The sequence below is a fragment of the Rhipicephalus sanguineus genome, chromosome 5 (assembly GCF_013339695.2).
Source record: "Rhipicephalus sanguineus isolate Rsan-2018 chromosome 5, BIME_Rsan_1.4, whole genome shotgun sequence".
Classification (NCBI taxonomy): Eukaryota; Metazoa; Arthropoda; class Arachnida; order Ixodida; family Ixodidae; genus Rhipicephalus; species Rhipicephalus sanguineus.
In genome coordinates, this window is record NC_051180.1 from 54,762,508 (window position 1) to 54,782,116 (window position 19,609).

A 19,609-nucleotide genomic window follows, 5' to 3' on the forward strand; every position below is an offset into this window, starting at 1 on the left:
TTGACATTAAGAGGAAGAAATGAAGCTTGGCAGGCTCACATGCAGTGCAGATAGCTACTCTCATGATACAGGTACAAAATGGTTGCCGAAAGTGAGAGAAGCGCAGTTGAGGACGGCAGATAATTAAGTTATGTCACAAAGTCGGGGCATCTGGAAACATACGAAGGTGTCAATTGATAAACAGAGATCAGTAGGAGGGACCTGCATACAACAGCTCACATGATGATGATGATGATGATTAGTCAGAAGCGAACCTTCAAAGTCTGTTTACGCGTCATAGACTATTGTCCGCGCGGTAGTCATGGAAGACCACGAATATGGTCTAGTGTAAGTACAAAATCGCCGATTCAAGACTTCCGTCAGTTCCGTATTGTTACTTTTATAATCTGCTTCTCTCAGCACACGAAATAAAGCGACGGTTGACCACAGCGACACCATCTACAGCTATTTTCTGTATGTTGCCATTGTACTGATACATAAACTTAGAAGGACTGTGGTATGTTTATTTTTTTCCATTTAGCCCTGCCCTGACACAATGACGTATCGATCTTTTCCTAGGGTAGACTGTGAGCAGAACAGTGTAGCTTCAGAACGAAGAAAAAATATCGGGCTCGAAAACAATGAAGATTCGAGACTTGACGTTTCGTTTCTTGTTCTGAAACCTCTAGCTCCGGCATAACCAGGCTTTCTATTTCTTATTTCTCTATAACAAGAACGTAGGATCTACCGTTTCATTATTTGGTGCATCCTGGCGTCGTGAAAACGGAGCGGGGAGCATTACGGAGCTGGCGCGGACTATAGATTGGACTCATTAAAGATCCATTGTCGGACGTTACCTAGACGCGGCCTAGCGAAACATTTATGAAAACATTAGTCCGTGCCTTGCCCCTGGAAACGGCCTTTCGGCACGCTACCTCATTACTAGCACTGTCACACTAGGCCTGACAAGGCAACCAAGCGTCTATTCAGCGGTACCTGTCAGTGGTGACAGCAGTCTGTGGGCCTTCGCCTGGGATACGTAATGTGTACCATCGCACCCTGGACGCTGCCCAGAAATGTCTTTTCAATAGCGGCTGTAGCCGTAGCAGGGCTAACTGGTGACGCCACTCTGTGATGTCCGATATCTGGTGTTCATCTTCATTATGGAAGCACCTGTTCTACTGAGGAATATTTACAGGTTTGCCATGGTGAACTTTATTATTTCGATTCAGCGCAACTCTGTCAGCACATTCCGGATAATTATACCTAAACTTGGCCATTCAATAGTACATCGTACGTCATCGCAGTATTCACCTTTAGAAATGGAAAATGGCGTCGCCACGTAGCTTTCAGACACACCAGAAATTTGGGTTTTCAAGCGATTTCAGCTCTCTTAATCAGGCCCGCTTAAAGTGACATCTATAGCCAGGAAACTACGCGAAAAAGTCAAGTGTCCTGGATATGAGCAGCGCGTTACGCAGGGCACGATTAAGAGTGTATGGTAGATTTATCCGTAAGAAGAGACGTAAGGCAAGAACGAAGAGGGATATGTAATTGTCGAAGGCTGGCAGTCGCCGACAAGCAGCACTTACGGGCGAAACGCGTCTTTGAATAGGCGCTTCGATTCCTGGTCCGACACGTTTTACTGCAGCAGAGAGACCAAGCTGTAAGTACCAAACTTATAATAATAACTCTCCTTACTACTTTTCTGGTTTCGGTTTATATGTTACGCACATGTTCGAATAGTTTCTTGTATTACATCTCGGTGTCGTCATAGGTACGTTCGGCTACTTTGGCCCGTGTCATATTGTGGTATACATATCTTGCTTGGCTAGCTTGGAGGGAATCATAAGGCGATTATTTTGTTTTTCATTTAGCGTGCTTGTTGTAAATGTGTTAGAAAATTCGCGGATGTTTAAAACGCAACCAGCACCCTAAGCGGGGCAAACGAATCTGGACCTACACTTAGATAGTGCTTTTCTTTTCCTTGTGTCGTTCTTTCCACTGAGTCCGCTATAAGTATGCATGCACCAACTTCTCCAAAAGCAAGGTCTTATAGAGGACACATGTTGCACTGTATCCACCATGTGATCGAACGCTGTGCACTTACAATTTTAAATGTGTGAATGTATGTGCAGTACGGTCCACTGTTAAAGGGAACACTCCAATGAGCACCTTTCATTTTAATGGCCCTCTAACTGCAAGTGGACGGGGAAACATTGTTCATGCACTGCACAAGTCTTTCAAAAAGAGGCAGAACTGTCAACCACCAGTAGTTTTATGCAAATCTAAGCCACTATGTTTTTGCAAGAGGGCGAAATCCAAACATGCCTTGCACGCAAGTGTTCCCATTAACAGTGGACCCGTCTGTACAAGCAACAGTGCAGCAAAATTTATAAAGCAGTGAAGTCAAGACGCCAGTCACGATGAATAAAGCATTCTGCGGCACCGACGTAGCCCCACCAAGTAATCACAGCTGCGCATTAACGCGACGAATTATACGGGAAGCCGCGATTCGCAAGGCACTTTATAGGGTGAGCATTAAAAAAGTAATTTTCCGAGTTGGAATTGAGAAAAAAATCTTGGCTGTGAAGTAGTAGAATAAACTATCGTATAATACATTATAAATACGGTATATATACGCCTCCGCTCACTTCGTTAAATGCTTAGCGCACTAGGACAGCTCTACCTAAGGAGATTCGTCGCAGATATTGGAGACAATGTCTTACGTGACCCCTTCCACCCACGTTTTCGGAACACCGATAAGTACTCATACCGTATACACTCGCATGCAACCAACACTAGATAGTTCTGGTTTAGTTGGGTTGGCTAAATCATGTTTAATTAAGGCTAGTGTTAGATAATGTTTTCTGAACATGGCTATATAATTTGTTGATAGAATGGCAGATTGGGCTAGTTGGTGATTAAATATCGACATGTATGCACAGCGAAAATTCAACGAGCATGGAAGAGAGGACGCAACACAGTGTCCTCTCCTACATCCTCGTTCAATATGCGCTGTGCAAACGTGTCGATATATAATTTCTAATGTTGGCTAATGTTCGCAAATGTTCGTCCGGCCACTGCGTTGGTGGCCGGACGAGAGGTGGAAAGAGACGTAGCCGGGGAAGGTAAGTCGCGGTCATGGGAGGGCTGCGGGCCGGATGGTACCGCTCGCGTTGGCGGAGGGGAAACCCGGAACTCACGGGTCCCCGGTAGCGGGCGGTACGTCTCGCCATAGCGAGCCAGCACCGCAGCGCAGAGGTCGTCGTATGGCTGCGGGCTGGATGACGACGCGGCGGACAGATGACGCAGCTCAGCTGGGAGGGCGTCAAGCAGGATGTCGTGCATCAGTGGCTGTGCGGTGACGCCGTTCACCGCGAGGCAGGCGTCGAGCTGCATAAACCACGCTCGGGGGTAGGCCGGGTGAAACGGCGGAACTGGAGGGCAGAGTCGCGGAAGCATGGCAGCGGGCCGCTCGGCGAAGGGCGTGTTCTCCGGGTCACCAATTGTAGCGAGAGGGAGACGTGAAGGCGTCAAGGCGGCCGACGTGGCCGTGCCGTTCTCGCTACTTTATTAGAAGGCCGTAGTACCAACAGAGCGGCAGCGGCTGCCGGCGTCCAGCCCCCAGGAGCGTGAGCTCGTTCTCTAACTGCTCGCGCCTCGAGCGCTAGGCATGAGCTGCACGAGAGGCGCGGCGCGTAAGTAGTAAAATGATGATGATTATCGTGCGGGATGATGATGATGCCGCTACACTGAACATGGCTATATAATTTGTTGATAGAATGGTAGATTGGGCTAGTTGGTGATTAAATATCGACATGTATGCACAGCGAAAATTCAACGAGTACGGAAGAGAGGACGCAACACAGTGTCCTCTCCTACATCCTCGTTCAATATGCGCTGTGCAAACGTGTCGATATATAATTTCTAATGTTGGCTAATGTTCGCAAATATAGTCTATTGGCTATGTGATGACAAATCTTCTCGCTTTGCTAATGTCAACTATTCGCGGATGTAACAGCGACACTACCGCCATTTAATACAATTAAATGGTTTCACTTGTCTACCAACTCATTTTCTTTAAAAAACAAACGTCATATTTCTGTCCTCTCACTCTTGTCTGTCGCAGTGTCATACGAAGAGAACCAGCTCAAGATTGACTGGTCCCCAACCGAGCCGTCCATCAACACGGCCACATCGCTGAGGGCGCACAACGCTTACCTGGCCAAGAACGAGACTGGCTACTGCGACACGAGACACACATGGAGAGGTATACGATCTGCTCTCGCGAAGATACATCAACCCGTGTTTCACACCACGTGTAGAATGATCCACCGGTTTCATTTCCATTTCTTTTTTTAGTGTTGGCTACTTGTTTCCTCTGAGAAGTAGTAGAAACATTAGTCTTACTTTGGGCTATTAGGGAAAGGGTAGATGGGTCCCCCAGCTTAACGCTTCACTGACCTGTGAGGTATTTAGCTATTTAGGTGTTTTCATTTGGCGTTAAGCTGAGCAAATGCGTATGCGTCAAGGTGGCGCGGCGCGGCGAGAGTGGGAGAATAGAATGCTAGGTTTTCGCGTCCACGTAACGTGGTGAACCTGGCGTCACCAAATTCCGCCGCCACTGGCTGACGCGAACGCTGTGCCGGACTATCAAGTGCCCTTAAAGAGTCCGTTAGAGCGTTCCACGCGCAAAGTGTTCCTTCGACAAACGAACGACTTCTTCTTCTCCCAAACCTCGCAGGCCAGCCCACTTTCTCGTGCCCGTGCGCGAGAGGCATGCGTTGCGCTGTCACAAGAAGCGCGAGTAGGCACAAGCCATTGCAGACGCTAACACAGCGGCTCGCTGCGCTCCGCGTTCGCTCTTTGTCGTCCTCATTCGCTCTATCGGTTACGCTAACAACGGCAACGGCAACACCGCTCAACGCAGGAACGGGCGCCTAAGAGTAGCGCTCTAAAAATAAGTTTGGTGATTTGGAGTACGATGCACTCTACTGTTAGTGGTCCACTGCTGTGAAATCACTGTGTTTAGAACAAAAGATGAGGCATTCAGAAAAACGTGTAATTTACTATTGCAGGGCTGTATGCAGCTGTCCCTAAGGAATGAACGCGCATTGTAAGGTGTGTTGAGAAGAAATAGAGATGGTAGAAAAAGTAGAGATGATGCATGTTGGGTTTCGAAACAACGGTGAACAAAGTAGACAAGTGAACAAAGGACACAGTGAACGAAGTGTGTTTAGAAACACGGGTAAATGATTTAGAGCAATATGTAGACCCCACTAAACGTGTTTAGAACAAGTAAAAAAAAAAAGTCACAGTTTCGCCTCAAGGGCGAAGCAATGAATGCGATAGCAAGAAATTGGAATGCCGCAGGAAAAACGGCAAGCAGCTAGAAACTTGCTGCGTGCTGCTTAAGCACAAAGGACGCAGGAAAAGAAAATATACAAGGCGAGTGCGAACTAACAACTGCCACAGCTCGAAACTTGCAGCGCGCTGCTCAAACACAAAGGAGGCACGGAAAGTACGCACAGGTATACATAGGACGGGCGCGAACTGTCACAGTTGTTACTTCAACTAACGCCTGCTTTGGCTCTTCTAGCTAGCAGATCACTCCTTTCACAAACGCGGCCGCTGCTGCGAGCATAGTGACCTTCGTGTGGTGTATAGCTTCAACGCAATGTTTGCGGTGAAAGCACAATACGTAAAAAAAACTCCCCCAGAAGAGATAAGCGCTCGAGTACGGTCGACCACGCCCGGTCTGTCAAAGTACTACTCGAAGGCGCACATCCATACTCCGGCGAAACACTAGACAGTTTTCGAAATGGGACCCAAGAAATTCGCAAGCCGCCAGGACGCATGCGCAGAACGCAAGCCACTCTCGGACTCTTGCGCTTGCGTTGTCCCAACACCCTACAGCGTCTTCCTTTGGGCGACAAACAAAACCGCAGAGCGCGCGACCTCAAGACAAGAAAATAATGGAGGCGTTTGGCAGTGGCACGTGAAGCCACGGCTCGCGTTCTCTGCCGGCGTCGATTCTGGTCACTAAGATAATACTTCATTTGGCTCTAGTTGGTACATATTCCTGAGGCTAAAATTACAGCGCAAACGCACTTCTTTGTCCTTCTTACTTCTTCTTTACTTCTTTGTCCCTGCACCCATCTGAATCATGTCTTCTCGTATCTAATACAATATCATCCTTGTTACACGTTTTGGTTTAGAGCTATTGCTGTATGCGCGCATGTGCGGTAAGCTTGCGTTGGGCTTATATATGCATTGGCCTATGAAAGAATAAAGCAGTTGTTAGTCAGCGCTTGTGTCTTGCGTTTCTTTTCTTCGTGGGTGTCCTGTGCGTTTGCGCTGTAATTTTAGCCTCAGAATTCTGGTCGCATTCTAACAAATACTGTGATTCTTGATCAGCCGTCTCGTTTCTTCCCTCCTTCGGCGTAAGTCTACAAGAGCCAAAGCGTTCCCACTAGCTCGCGCCACCACGAGCCACGGGGTGCTCTTCTTTTTCCCTGGCCAACCGGCCACGAGTGGCGTGGCGCTAGAACCCCAAAATGAAAAACTAGCGTGGGTCGCCAGCCGCGGGCAACGACGCAGCATGGCCCGCGTCTCGCATAATTTTAATTTCGCCACGTGTGGGCGTCCCGTGCGTTTCACCCAACGCCGCGTGCCTTTATTCTGCCTTTAGTATCCTGCCTTTAGTATCCAGGAGAATGAATGAGGCATGACGTAATTGTCTAAGGCAGCGAACTGCGGATGAGGGGTCGCAGGTTCGAAACCCCGGTCGAGCGCTTCGGAATTTTTTTCTTCTGAGTTACTTTTATTTGTCCCTTTTATTTATATATACATGCATATACATATGCGGGACATGACGACGACGCGACGACGACGGCAAAAATCCGCCGAGAGGGTCCATATAATTGCTATCGCAATGAAATGATTTAGAGCACTATGTGATTTACTATGGAAGAGTGGTGAGCTCTCCCTGGCATACACAGAAGTGGTTGCTGTTGAAAGCGTTGCTTCTATAAAAACAAAGTGCAGTGGAGGACGTTTTCTAGATACCACTCCGCACAACCTTCAGAAATGTGATGGCCACATCACATTTCTTTCATTTTTTTCATCTTCTGTCTAATTATTACTCGACTTCGTTTTTACCAAATCACTGCCGGAGCGTTTTTTCCGTCGCGTATGATCTTTATTTGAGTCTTTGTAATATTCCAGGTGTAAATGACATACATCTATCATTGGCTTACCATATTCGGCAAGCTCCGCTCTGAGAATGCTTCAGAATACGAAGACACAGCGCTGGACAATTCAAATGCCTGTTTAGAGCAAGGATTTGTACTCTAGAGATTACCTGGTGAGCATGAAAAACTAAACAATCACAGGGTCCGTTATGCACTCGCCTAAGACAACTCCAAGGCGAAAGCCAAGTTCTTCTTATTATTATTCATTTTGTTTCTTTTTTTCTTGTGAGTCAATTGTATTCTTTTCCCTTCACCCCACCCCCATCACGTGGTTTTGCTCTTACTCCCTGTGTGGCCCACCTTTGACCGCGCGACGATATGATTTGATAACGTCATCGTGTTACGTCATGTTATGTGACGTCATTGGTGATCACGTGATGCCTTTTGACCATTCGTGTTGACACCGACGCCGACGGTCACTTCTCGTGTTTTTATGAGGCATCTGAGGCTTTCGCTTATTAATAAAATATACTGGCTATGGCTAATAAATATACTGGATATGGGCCGGGCACGCAGCACGTCGGCAGGATACCGGTGGTCATTAGGGGTAACTGACTGGATTCCAAGATATGGCGAACGCGTGAGGGGGAGACAGAAAATTAGGTGGGTAGATGAGATTAAGAAGTTTGTAGGTAGAACGTGGCAGCAGAAAGCACAGGACCAGGTTGATTGGCGGAACATGGGAGAGGCTTTTGCCCTGCAGTGGGCGTAGACAGGCTGATGATGATGATACTGACAACTCAACCACGTGTGCAAATTTTATGCTCTTAAATATTTTTTTTCGTCCAACAGCTTTGGTGAAGGAACTATCACTTTATTGTTATAACCAATTCCTACGAAAGAGGCGTCAGCAATCATTTTGGGACGGGGAAGGCCCATTCTTGAGCATGATGTTTCGGATAAGGCTCTGACACACACTTTTTTCAGCTTGCAGTCGGAACAGAGAGCATTGCGCGTTTTTTTAGGCAAATAATTGAAAGTGTTAGTTTTCTGGAACTGCACTTTCTTTCGTCATTTCTTGTCATGTGCTGTCACGGCCGACTGAAATACGAACAGGTTAGATCAAACTAAAACACTTTATTTTGTTTTTCTTTTCGCCCGTACGCTGAATGTCAGAGTGCACATAAGTGAGGCCCTAAGAATGCTTTGCAACCGCATAATTGCCGATGCGAGATTGTGCTCTCGAGTTGTCCTTAGCGGAAGCTGTTCTACACTGTAATTTGTTGTTGACGTTTAATTTGTCCATGATCGTACGTGAAACCATGTTGTCTCTTCCAATGCACAGGGTTATATTCAGTGGAGATCCGGTTTTAGGCTTTTGGGAGTGTGTAAGAAGCTCCACAACGAAAAGGTTTTCCTTTAAATTGCATGAAGCCATGTTGTTGGTTAAAACCTTTATGTTACACCGGAAATTTGTCTTGTCGTGGGGCACCAGCTGTCTTATTTCTAAAAAAGGAAAAACAAACAAAGGAACAAACAAAAACAAACAAACAAACAAACAAACGAAAACACTGATAATATTGGCCAGGCTTTTATTTACTGTTGGGAAGGAGCCTGTCTTTGGGACGTTCTCTCACGAACGTTGAAAAAAAAGCCCCCATTTGAGCCACATGGCATCTGACCTTTGGCAATAAACAGCGTTAGTGGGTTACGCTATGACTTAACTGTGCTTGGAGGCCTCCGCTTGTGAGGGCGCTCCAGAATGCCAGGCTACAGCAGAATCGCGAGTTGGGCTAGTTGGTGGATGTTCATCGTAACATAATTGACAGCGCAACGAGTTAAACACGCACAGAAAGAAGAAAAGGACACAGCGCTGAACTCTACCTTTTCAAAAATAAATTTAGTTGTGAGTTCAGCGCTGTGGCCTTTTCATCTTTCTGTCCGTGTTCAACCCGTTGCGCTGTCAATTATATTACGACGCCAGGCTACAATTGCGACCCGGATTCCCAAAAAAGGACGTATGCGCTTTCGGGAGTCTATGGTAAGGTGTATCGAGGTACTAGAAGAACAACAATGTGTTCCAGGGTGCTTTAACAGGCTCGCACCTCTTGCTGTACGAAAATAAAATTTGAGCGAACCGTCACGTAATGGCTGCGTAGTACTGCGTAACGTCACACCGTAAGGTAGATTGTCCACCCGCCCGATTTCCGCCCTGGTAACGAAATGAATGCTATTAACATTTCATGTTTCCCAATGATCCCTCACATTACGTCTTGGCATGTGGCGCAGGAAACTACAGTTGCCTGCGCGTGCTCCTGGTTTTCACGCGCGACAAGTCTTTCTACATCAGCACCGTCTTCGTGCCGGGCATCGTGCTGGTGACCAGCTCTTTCATCAGCTTCTGGCTCGACATCAACGCCGTACCGGCCCGTGTCATGATCGGCGTCACCACCATGCTCAACTTTTGCACTACCACCAACAGGTGGGTGGATGACACTGACAACTGAGACACGCTCGGTAATTTCTCGCTACTTTAACTCGTCGGCACGCATGTATAAGCTGTGAACAGTAACCACTAACACAATGCGCACAAGGCACAAGTTCTGGAGAAGATAGCAGCTTGAAGAGATGAAAAATTCTCGAACACGAGGCATCGCAGAAGCCAAAACGTTTCGACGAGCGGACTTTGTCTTCTTCTGGGCTGCTACTTTGAAGAAGAGTTGCAACTTGTTGCAGCCTTGAAGAAGGTAAGACCGCTTGTCGGAACGTTGGCTCCTGCGATGCCTCGTGTTCGAAAATTTTTCGTCCAACACAATGCACATGTCTTATCACTGACACCGCAGAGGAATCCCACTCAAGGACCTCTACACTTATGCCTTGTGAACATGCATGTCGTACAGTGTGACAACACTCTTAATAATAATAATAATAATAATAATAATAATAATAATAATAATAATAATAATAATAATAATAATAATAATAATAATAATAATAATAACACGAGGTTTAACGCGCTAAAACCATGATACGAATGACGCACGCCCTAGTGGAGGGCTCCGCGAATTCTGACCATAAGATGTTCTTTAACGTGTACTGACACTGCACAGTACACGGACCTCTAGCATTTCGCCTCCTTGAAAATGCGATCGCCGCGGCTTGGGATGAAATCCGCGATCTTCGGGTCAGCAGCCGAGCACGTGAAAACATTCTTGGTAGACCAATGAGAACACGTCAGCATATGCGTGTTCAACTTTAATGCGTCTCCACATGCCTTTGCAAGATCCGTAGTTGAGCTCATACATGTCATACGTGGAGAGGGGGAGCGGAAAGGGGGGGAAGAGACGAAGTGGAGAGGGGGAGGAGAGAGGGGGAGTGGAGAGGGGATGGAGGGAAGGGGGAGATGGGGAGTGGAGAGGAGGTGTGTGGAGAGGGTTTGCGCATGCGCAGTAAGGGTGGTTATGCCGCACACCACCACCATCACCGGTTTGAACTCCGCCATAAGAAGGTTTGCATCTAAAACCGCTAGCAGCAGTGAAATGGGACGCGCCGGCCACCATACACCACCGCGCCGACATGGTGCGAGAAGTTGGAAGAGGAGAGGTTGAGGAGAGGAAATTACACTATTTCTGGAACCCTAAATAGGAGCACGTCTCAGCGTCTGTAGGGGACTGGAGAAAGGGAAATCACGATAGGAAAGGGAGAGGCAAAGGTGAGAGTGGCGTCCAAGGCCGAGGACGCGGCGGGTGGGTTCTACAGCCGGATGTCCAGTCCAGTGTGCCCAAGAACCGCCCTAAGACCTGGGTCTGGAGGTGGGAAGGGAACAGGGGGTTCCTCTGTGCAGCCGCGGGAAGGTGGAGAACGAATGCGGAACTGTGGAGTGGCGTCAGAAATCAGAGTGTAGATCAAAAGAAAGAAAGATGTGATGTGCACGCGGCTTTTGTTTTGTGTTTAATTTACTTCTTCAAGGGCCCCTCACCAGGTCACATAATATATTGTAGACACTGGAAATTGTTGCGTCCCAATGAAGAGCGTTTTACCACAATAATTTTTCAAATTGGTTCATTACGAGCCGCGAATCCATGATGCGAGCAGGCGAATTTGAAACCCTTGCCACTCACCCCGTGTAGCCTTCGCCAGCCAAGTTCCTTCCCTGCCATCTTCGGCATCGGAGCCGGAGGATCACATGACGCATACGTATCAATACGTCATGCACACGCAAGGTCACGTGCGCATGACGTGCCCGAGCCAGCTCGTGTACGCCATCGGTGTTGTGTCGTTTCGGCGTTCTCTGTAGTGTACCACCTGTTTCTGTGGGATGGATACCTCAGTGCGCGTACGTTTGAGGAGGGTGGCACGGATTAACCACGCTACACAGCGTCGCACCGCTGAAACTGCTGTAAGAGACGGTGCACCAAAAATACGCCAAGCGTTGTCAGGGCTGGTGCCTGCTCGGACAGCGAACGGCGCGAAGGCGAACGCGTGCGAAATGGAGGTCGATTAGTCTCGATGCGATTATAAGTAAAAAATAACAATAGAAAAAAACGCGCGCACATTCCGCTTGCGTGTTTTATTATTTCTCTTAGCTTTCATTCATCTATTCAAGCAACAGATTACACGAATTGCACATGTCGCCTCTAATATTTCTCACAGTGCCACGTGCTACTGTGAGCGACGTCAGAGCAACAATGTTTACGTAGAGGAGCGACGTAACAGCACAGATAGCCATGCAGGACCATTCCTTGTTGTACGTCGCCCCCTCTTTCTTGGGGCGCGCACCCGCGAGAAGGCAAGCGGCGATCTGTTTGACGTCTTACCGTGGCGGGTAGCTTTGCAAATCTCGGGAAACATGATCGTGAGCGCCCAGTGCATGCATTACACTTAGCACGAAATGCTCAAACCTGGTGAGGGGCTCTTTATAGTGTTCACCGACAGGGGAGAAATCGACCCTACGCGATTACACCCGGCTAATACGAGACATCCTTCCCTTTTGGTATTTTAGTGCTCTGGCTATCTGCTCCTGTGTTGCCCTTCTCAGTGAAGTCGAAACGAAAGAGACCCAGGAGTGTGTTGATTCGACGGTGGACACTTTACTCACCATGCTAGACAATAAAAGGAGAGACAGTGTTCTGCGAACCGTGCGGGAAAAAGTGCAATTGCATGGCTATGTTCAACTGTCGGCGCCTTTGTGCCATCATAAACAATAACATTTTGTGCATTCCTGTCGTGGATACAGGTCGCGCACGCCTTTGTGGGAAAATATTTGAATTTATGTAAAAAATTATTGTGCCTATATTTACAATTATGGAGGCCTAAGACGGTGTTTTACCTGCCTATTTCTGGCGCCTAAAACGCGCTTTTTTAGTGCTTAAAAATCCAGCCTCTACTAATCACCTTCATGTATATGCCAGGTAGATACAGACCATTCCTTATGCGTAAGGTCTTGATGACCTTCTTGCTCTTACTGCTACATCATTACATTGCTAGCGCGGTCAAGAAATTGACGATATTCTCCGTTAAGGCGACGCAAACAAAAGCTATACGCACCAGTTTCATTTACGACCTTCAACATTCGGGCTGTTGTCGACACATTCTTACGACATCGCACTACTTGAATCGTGTAGCGTTGCTGTTGTCTTTCGTGATCATTTCTTACAGAAATTAGTAAGTAGGTACAGCTACCTCCCAGTTATTTACACCTACAAACTGTTCCACAGACTATCCATCCACGAGAGGCGTCACAAACACTCGTAGTTGTGGCAGTGCTAAAGTGGCTTTTCGTTGTTTTTATTATTAGCATAGCGCTATCGATGTCCATTGTGGTGATTAAGTATAATGAGCACACTGTGAGCGGTCCGCTCCATCGGCTCACTTCGGATCCGACTTCGGAGCCTTTTTCACTGCTGGCACGAGCGGCGCATGCTCGCGTTCCTTCTGAGCTGTTACTTAGCGCACAGTAGCCGTAAGGAAGACGTTATATAAAAATTCGTCGCGTACTAAGTAACGCTTAAAGCTTCCCATCACTCTTATCTAATGTACCATCGAGGTACTACGCTTGTAACGCCACCTGCAGCGCTTCTCCTCACGCAAGTTTCGTCAGATGCCTGGTATCCGCTAGGTGTTTGCAATGCACCGCCCCAACGTGTTGCACGAGCCTAAAGATGAAATATCTACTAAGGAGCTTCAGCGAACCACTAAATCTTGCTCTCTCCTTGAGTACTTCTCCGTTCTAGCGATACTGCCAATTTAAATAACAAAAAAATTCAGGAGCCCTTGCCTTATCGGTAAAATGGGAGCAAGCGAAGCTTGATGTGTGCGTGCCCGAATTTTTCTTCTTTTAATCGCATTGCGCAATGCTTCCTCCAAACTACTTCCTTCCTCCGCGCCGGGATTTGCACCTTCATCCACGTGCTTAGCAGCGCGACACTTAAGTTGCTACAGGCAGCAACGATGTTTATGCGTTCGTATTCAGGCACCAATGAAATGTGGCAACTTGAGGCTAGTCACCTCGATAACCTCGATAAAATACCAGATTGTCTCATAAGAAACGGCTGATCGACGACAGGCCCACGATAAATAGAGCATCAATTATTGGAAAACGGCGCACACAACTACGCGTGTTACCGGCAAACCTTCGAGGACCGCATTTCTGTACGCTCGTCAGCACCGAGCTTTTCGCGTACTACGCCGTGACTGAAATCTGTGAGTTATAAAAAGGTTCGCTTAAAAAGAAGCATTGATGCACGAAGCACATCGTACCGGCGAACACGACTGCATCCCAAGCGGACGAGCTGCAATGAAGACTCTTATGACAGCGTTAACGCCATTGACGCCACTTCCGTCACATTTCTTTAATTTCATCGCCCTGCCCTTTTTTGCTTCGCTTCGAGCTCCTTAAATTAGAAACTGGGACGCAGATATATCGGTGGGTGCTGCTCCACGGTATACAATCGAGAAAGTAATTTCCATTGTTGAAAAATACTGCATGCGGTGACATCTTTCCAAGAGACCACAAGTCTTTCTTTCCGACAATAATGGTTGTCTGAGCTCGTTAGTTGCACATAGCTAGAGTGATTTCGGGTGTGTAATATTGATAATGGCATGCATGAGAAAAGTAGCGTGTCGTCTTCTCTTGTGCCTTTTTTTTGGAGTACTCTCTACCCAAAATGCTTTTTCCAGTACCAAAACAACCTCAGTGTCTCCTAGAGGTAAAAAAAAATGGTGTGTGGCGTCACGACGCCCAATTCCAATAAGAGTCGTAGTTTCACGGTAATATCTCGTGGTCATACGTAAACTTGCGCCCCGCCACGGTGGTCTAGTGGTTATGGCACTCGGCTGCTGACGCGAAGGTCGCGACATCGAATCCCGGCCGCGGCGGCTGCATTTCCGATGGCGGCGCAAATTAGATTAGGCGCACGTTAAAGAACCCCAGCTGGTTGAAATTTCCGGAGCCCTCCACTACGGAATCTCTCATAATCATGTCGTGGTTTTGGGACGTTAAACCCCAGTTATTATTATTATTATTATTATTATTATTATTATTATTATTATTATTATTATTATTATTATTATTATTATTATTAATATTATTATTATTATTATTATTATTATTATTATTATTATTATTATTATTATTATTATTATTATTATTATTATTATTATTATTATTATTATTATTATTATTAAACTTGCCTCTCTACACAACGTATATAGATAGTTTCGCGTAAATAAGACGTACTGAATACTGGACGCGTTTGTATTTCATAGTTAAACTGAATGGCGCTAGAAACGAGTCACGGAGGAGCGAACACTTTATACAAACGGAGACTAACAACCGATGTTGTGTTATCAGAAACACAAAATAATCATCACACCACCGCAATGTGCACCCAGATAAAATTCGCGCCCAGATAAAAATTCGCACCCAGATAAATGATTTCTGACGCACGCAGCAATACAAGAAAGCCTCGAAACACAAGTGTCTCTGCAGACCGACCTTCGAATGAAAAACGTTTCGGCGATTTCTCTCGTTTCTGATAGTAAAACGCGAGTTCTTAGCTTGAGCTCGAGCCGTGTGTTCACGCCTGTGTTCCTTGTTTCTTAAGCATTTTAGCCTAACTGCGTTTTACCCTGCTTACAGAAACAATCTAATCAAGCCAATAGACAATAAAGCCAAGGGAGGCATAGCGAACATTATTATTAGCTTTTGACTGTAGCGTAGTAATCATGACATAACTTTAATCACTTGAAGTGGCTGAAAAATCAACCTGCCGCTGGCAGGGACCGAACCCACATCCTCGGATAACGCGTCCGACGCCCTTCCTCTTGAGCTTCAGCGACGTTCGCTTTTCCATCCACTTTACTGGGTATTTCCGTGAGTGTAATTCGGGGAGTGTTAGCCAACGCCAGTCGTAGTCGTGACGGCCAGTGTGGAACACTCTTATTGCCAGCAGGTTGTGTCTAACGAAGGAACGAGCCCTTGATGCGTTCCCTATTTCATGTTTACAGAAACTGCGACACCTAACGCTCTAGATGAGCATGAATGAGAGGGGATTTAAAAAATATATGCTGGAGTGCAAGTTATGCTTCGAAAGTGAAGGCAAGAATCAGCCATCTTACGAGTGGCAAGATAAAACGCCAATGTGTAGCGAAGGAAAAGCGGCGTTTTCCTCACACGCCATACCAGTTTAATACGGGTAATGTTTTTGGGACAGATAGTGCTCGACGTCTGCCTTTGTGTTACAGGTTTCCTAGGAAGCCCCAATGTCTGTGCAAATTTTATTGGAGATCAAATCACGAATAGTCATCTCGATGAGTTACTTTCGTGAGGAACAACGATCTCTTATTTTATTGTGAGCCTAACGTTTACATAAACACAGCAAAACCACTTTACCTCTAAGCGGGTACCACCCGGAAAGGGCATGATTCCGAGACAAACCAGAGGCAAAACGGGGCTTCACCTTTGCCGGCAATGCGCTGCGATAGCTTCCACCCGATCATTTTAAGTGCAGTGCACTTATAGACCGTTGGCGAACGGCGGCATGGTCACGCAGTTCCAAGAAAAACAGCCGCCAAGCTTCGCCGCTAGGCCGAGAGAGGGCACCACCATCCCATCATTCATGACCTTGACGGATATTCAGACACCAATGGCAAGTTATTGCTAGATCTCTGCGAGCAACATAGTCTTGAGATAGTTAACGTGGGGCCTAAGTGTGAGGGACAGATCACGTGGGAAGTCAGAAACAGGCAATCGAGCATTGATTACTGTCTCATGACAGAAGGAATATATGACAAACTTAGAGGGATGAGAATAGACGAAGAAGGCATTAACAGCTTGGGTAGTGATCATAAACGCATAATATTACGAATGGGATATAAAACTGAAAATAAGAGCATAGAATCAAAGTTTGGCATCTCGTATCTAAATGACAAACAAATAATAAATATAGCCGCAAGAGTCGAGGAAAAAGTAGACGAACTACCAGGCAAGGACTGGAAGTATAGTGAGCTGCTACATGTAATCACGAAAGAAATGGAAATAGAGAAGAAAACTATTTGTTGGAAAGGAAAGAAAAAGCCAAAAAGTTGGTGGAACAAAGAAATCCGGGAAGCGATCGAGATGCGACGTCAGGCATCACGGGAGCACAGACAGGCAAAAAAGGAGAAGCGGCCACAGGACGAAGTCAACCGAATATGGGAAATATATTTAGAGCAAAAATCCGTTGTGCAGAAATTAGTCGAGGCAAAAATTAAAGGTGAAAGTGAACGCTGGATGACAGAGATTCGCGAAAAGAAGAAGGCCGCGCCTAGGGTATTTTGGAGCCACCTAAAAGCGCTGGGTAGGAAGTATGTCACAATGCAACAACATATGGTAGATGAAGGAGGAAATAAATTGGAAGGATATGAAGCGCTAAGTTACATCCGAAAGATAACAGCCGATTCGTTTAAAAAGGTCCCCCAGGGGATTCCCCCGGTGAGTAAAAGTACGCAAAGGAGTGCAACCGACGAGGATGTAGTACTAGAGAATTTCAATTGGAAGAAGGCCGAAGGAAAAATTCCTAAGCGCACTACTCCGGGCTTAGATGGGGTTCCCGTCAGCCTCATTAACGAACTCGGACATAACACTAAAGAAGCACTGCTGAAAGCCGTAGAAAAGTGCTTACAGGAGAGGGAAATACCAGACAGTTGGCGAAAAAGTAGAATGAACTTAATCTATTGTTACAGGTAGCTCGTTTAATAACTATTCACAATGCACAGCGCAGGGTGGACAAGATGGCGACAGTCCAGCAACAACCAGCAAGCGACGTCGTCTTCCTCTTTCATAGAGCCACGCTGTCTGGTATCATAACCCCCCGGCGGTAGAAGCACCGTCTCGGTGCTTAATCTACACAGATGTGGTCGAAGGAGGGTAATAGGGCTTGAGCCGAGACACGTGAACGATGTCGCTCGTAGCTGACGATGACGGCGTTGGATCGGCTGGGATGATCTCATACGTGACGTCAGTCACCTGGCGAACGACACGGTATGGTCCAGTGTACCGTGACAGCAGTTTCTCAGAAAGCCCCACACGCCGAGTGGGTGACCAGAGAAGCACAAGAGAACCCGGGGAAAAGTGCACGTCTCTATGACGACAATCATAGAGCTGTCTTTGGTGCTCCTGCGAAGCTTCTAGGCGGTTACGGGCGAGTTGGCGCGCGTGGTCGGCGCGGGCGATGGCTTCGGCGGCATATTCGGTGGCGGAGGGCAGCAAAGTGTCCAAGGGTAGCGCGGGTTCTCGTCCGTATAGGAGATAGAATGGCGAGTAGCCGGCAGTGTCGTGACGCGAAGAATTATAGGCGAACGTCACATATGGCAAATGAATGTCCCAGTCCTGGTGATCAGCCGCGACGTATTTCGCGAGCATGTCGGTTATGGTCCTGTTGAGGCACTCCGTGAGACCGTTCGTCTGTGGATGGTACGAAGTTGTAAACTTGTGCTTGGTATTGCAAGACCGCAGGATTTCTTCAACGACAGCTGAGAGGAAGGTGCGGCCACGGTCAGTGAGGAGTTGGCGTGGGGCTCCGTGCACTAAAATTATGTCGTACAACAGAAAGTCCGCAACGTCGGTAGCGCAACTCGTCGGAAGTGCTCGTGCGATAGCGTACCGCGTCGCGTAGTCTGTGGCGACAGCAATCCATTTATTTCCGGAGCTGGAGAGTGGGAAAGGGCCAAGCAGGTCGAGACCGACTCGAAAAAAAGGTTCAGCGGGAACCTCGATCGGCTGAAGGCAGCCAGCTGGAAGGGCAGACGGCTTCTTGCGGCGCTGGCAGGGCTCACAAGCGGCGACATAGCGTCGAACAGAACGGGCAAGTCCAGGCCAAAAAAACCGACGACGTACACGGTCGTATGTGCGGGAAACGCCCAAGTGGCCCGCCAAGGGAGCGTCATGAAGTTGGTGAAGGACAGTCGAACGCAGATGTGCCGGTATGACGGGAAGTAAGTCGGAGCCGAGTGGATCGAGGTTGCGGCGGTATAGGATCCCGTCTTTGACGAGATACATTCGTAGAAGCGCGTCACGAGGTGCTGACTCAAGTTGGTCAATGATGGCTCGTAAAGATGCATCCCGGCGTTGCTCTTCGCCAATTTTGAGCAGCTGCGACACAGAAAAAACGTCTGCGATGGTGTCAGTATCGGCTGCTTCCTCCACAGGGTAGCGGGATAAACAATCCGCATCCTGATGCAATCGCCCTGTTTTATACGTTACAGAGAACGTGTATTCTTGCAGGCGTCGCGCCCAGCGAGCAAGTCGTCCTGTGGGATCCTTGAGTGAGGCGAGCCAGCAGAGCGCGTGATGATCGGTGACGACACGGAATGGGCGCCCGTATAAGTATGGACGAAACTTTGCGACTGCCCACACAAGAGCGAGGCACTCGCGCTCTGTGATTGAATAGTTGCGCTCTGCGGAAGATAGCAGTCGGCTTGCATAGGCTATAACACGGTCGTATCCACGTTGGTGTTGCAGTAACATTGCTCCTATGCCGTGCCCACTGGCGTCAGTGCGGACCTCGGTTGAAGCTGATGGATCAAAGTGGGCCAAGACTGGCGGAGTGGTAAGCAGGGTCGTAAGTTGAGAAAAGGAAGAGGCTTGATCAGGGCCCCAGTAAAAAGGGGCGTCTTTCTTCAAGAGGTCGGTGAGGGGGCGTGCAATGGTCGCAAAGTCCTTAACAAAGCGTCGAAAATAGGAGCACAGCCCCACAAAACTTCGAACATCCTTTGGGGACCTCGGAACAGGAAAGTTGGTAACGGCGCGAATTTTCTCAGGATCTGGGCGCACGCCTGTGGCATCGACGAGGTGGCCAAGCACGGTGATTAGACGACGAGCAAAGTGGCATTTGGAGGAGTTCAATTGAAGTCCGGCTCTACGGAAAACGTCAAGAATCGCCTCTAAACGATCG

General features: G+C 47.5%; 1 protein-coding gene across 1 annotated transcript in view; it reads left to right on the plus strand.

The window, feature by feature from the left end:
- LOC119393646 (glutamate-gated chloride channel) overlaps positions 1-19,609 on the plus strand; it is a 78,407-nt gene that overhangs the window by 40,648 nt on the left and 18,150 nt on the right. Inside the window, exons 6-7 of the mRNA XM_037660756.2 lie at positions 4,112-4,252; positions 9,465-9,657. Of these exons, the coding sequence (XP_037516684.1) occupies positions 4,112-4,252; positions 9,465-9,657 (334 nt within the window). The remainder of the gene's footprint in view (positions 1-4,111; positions 4,253-9,464; positions 9,658-19,609) is intronic.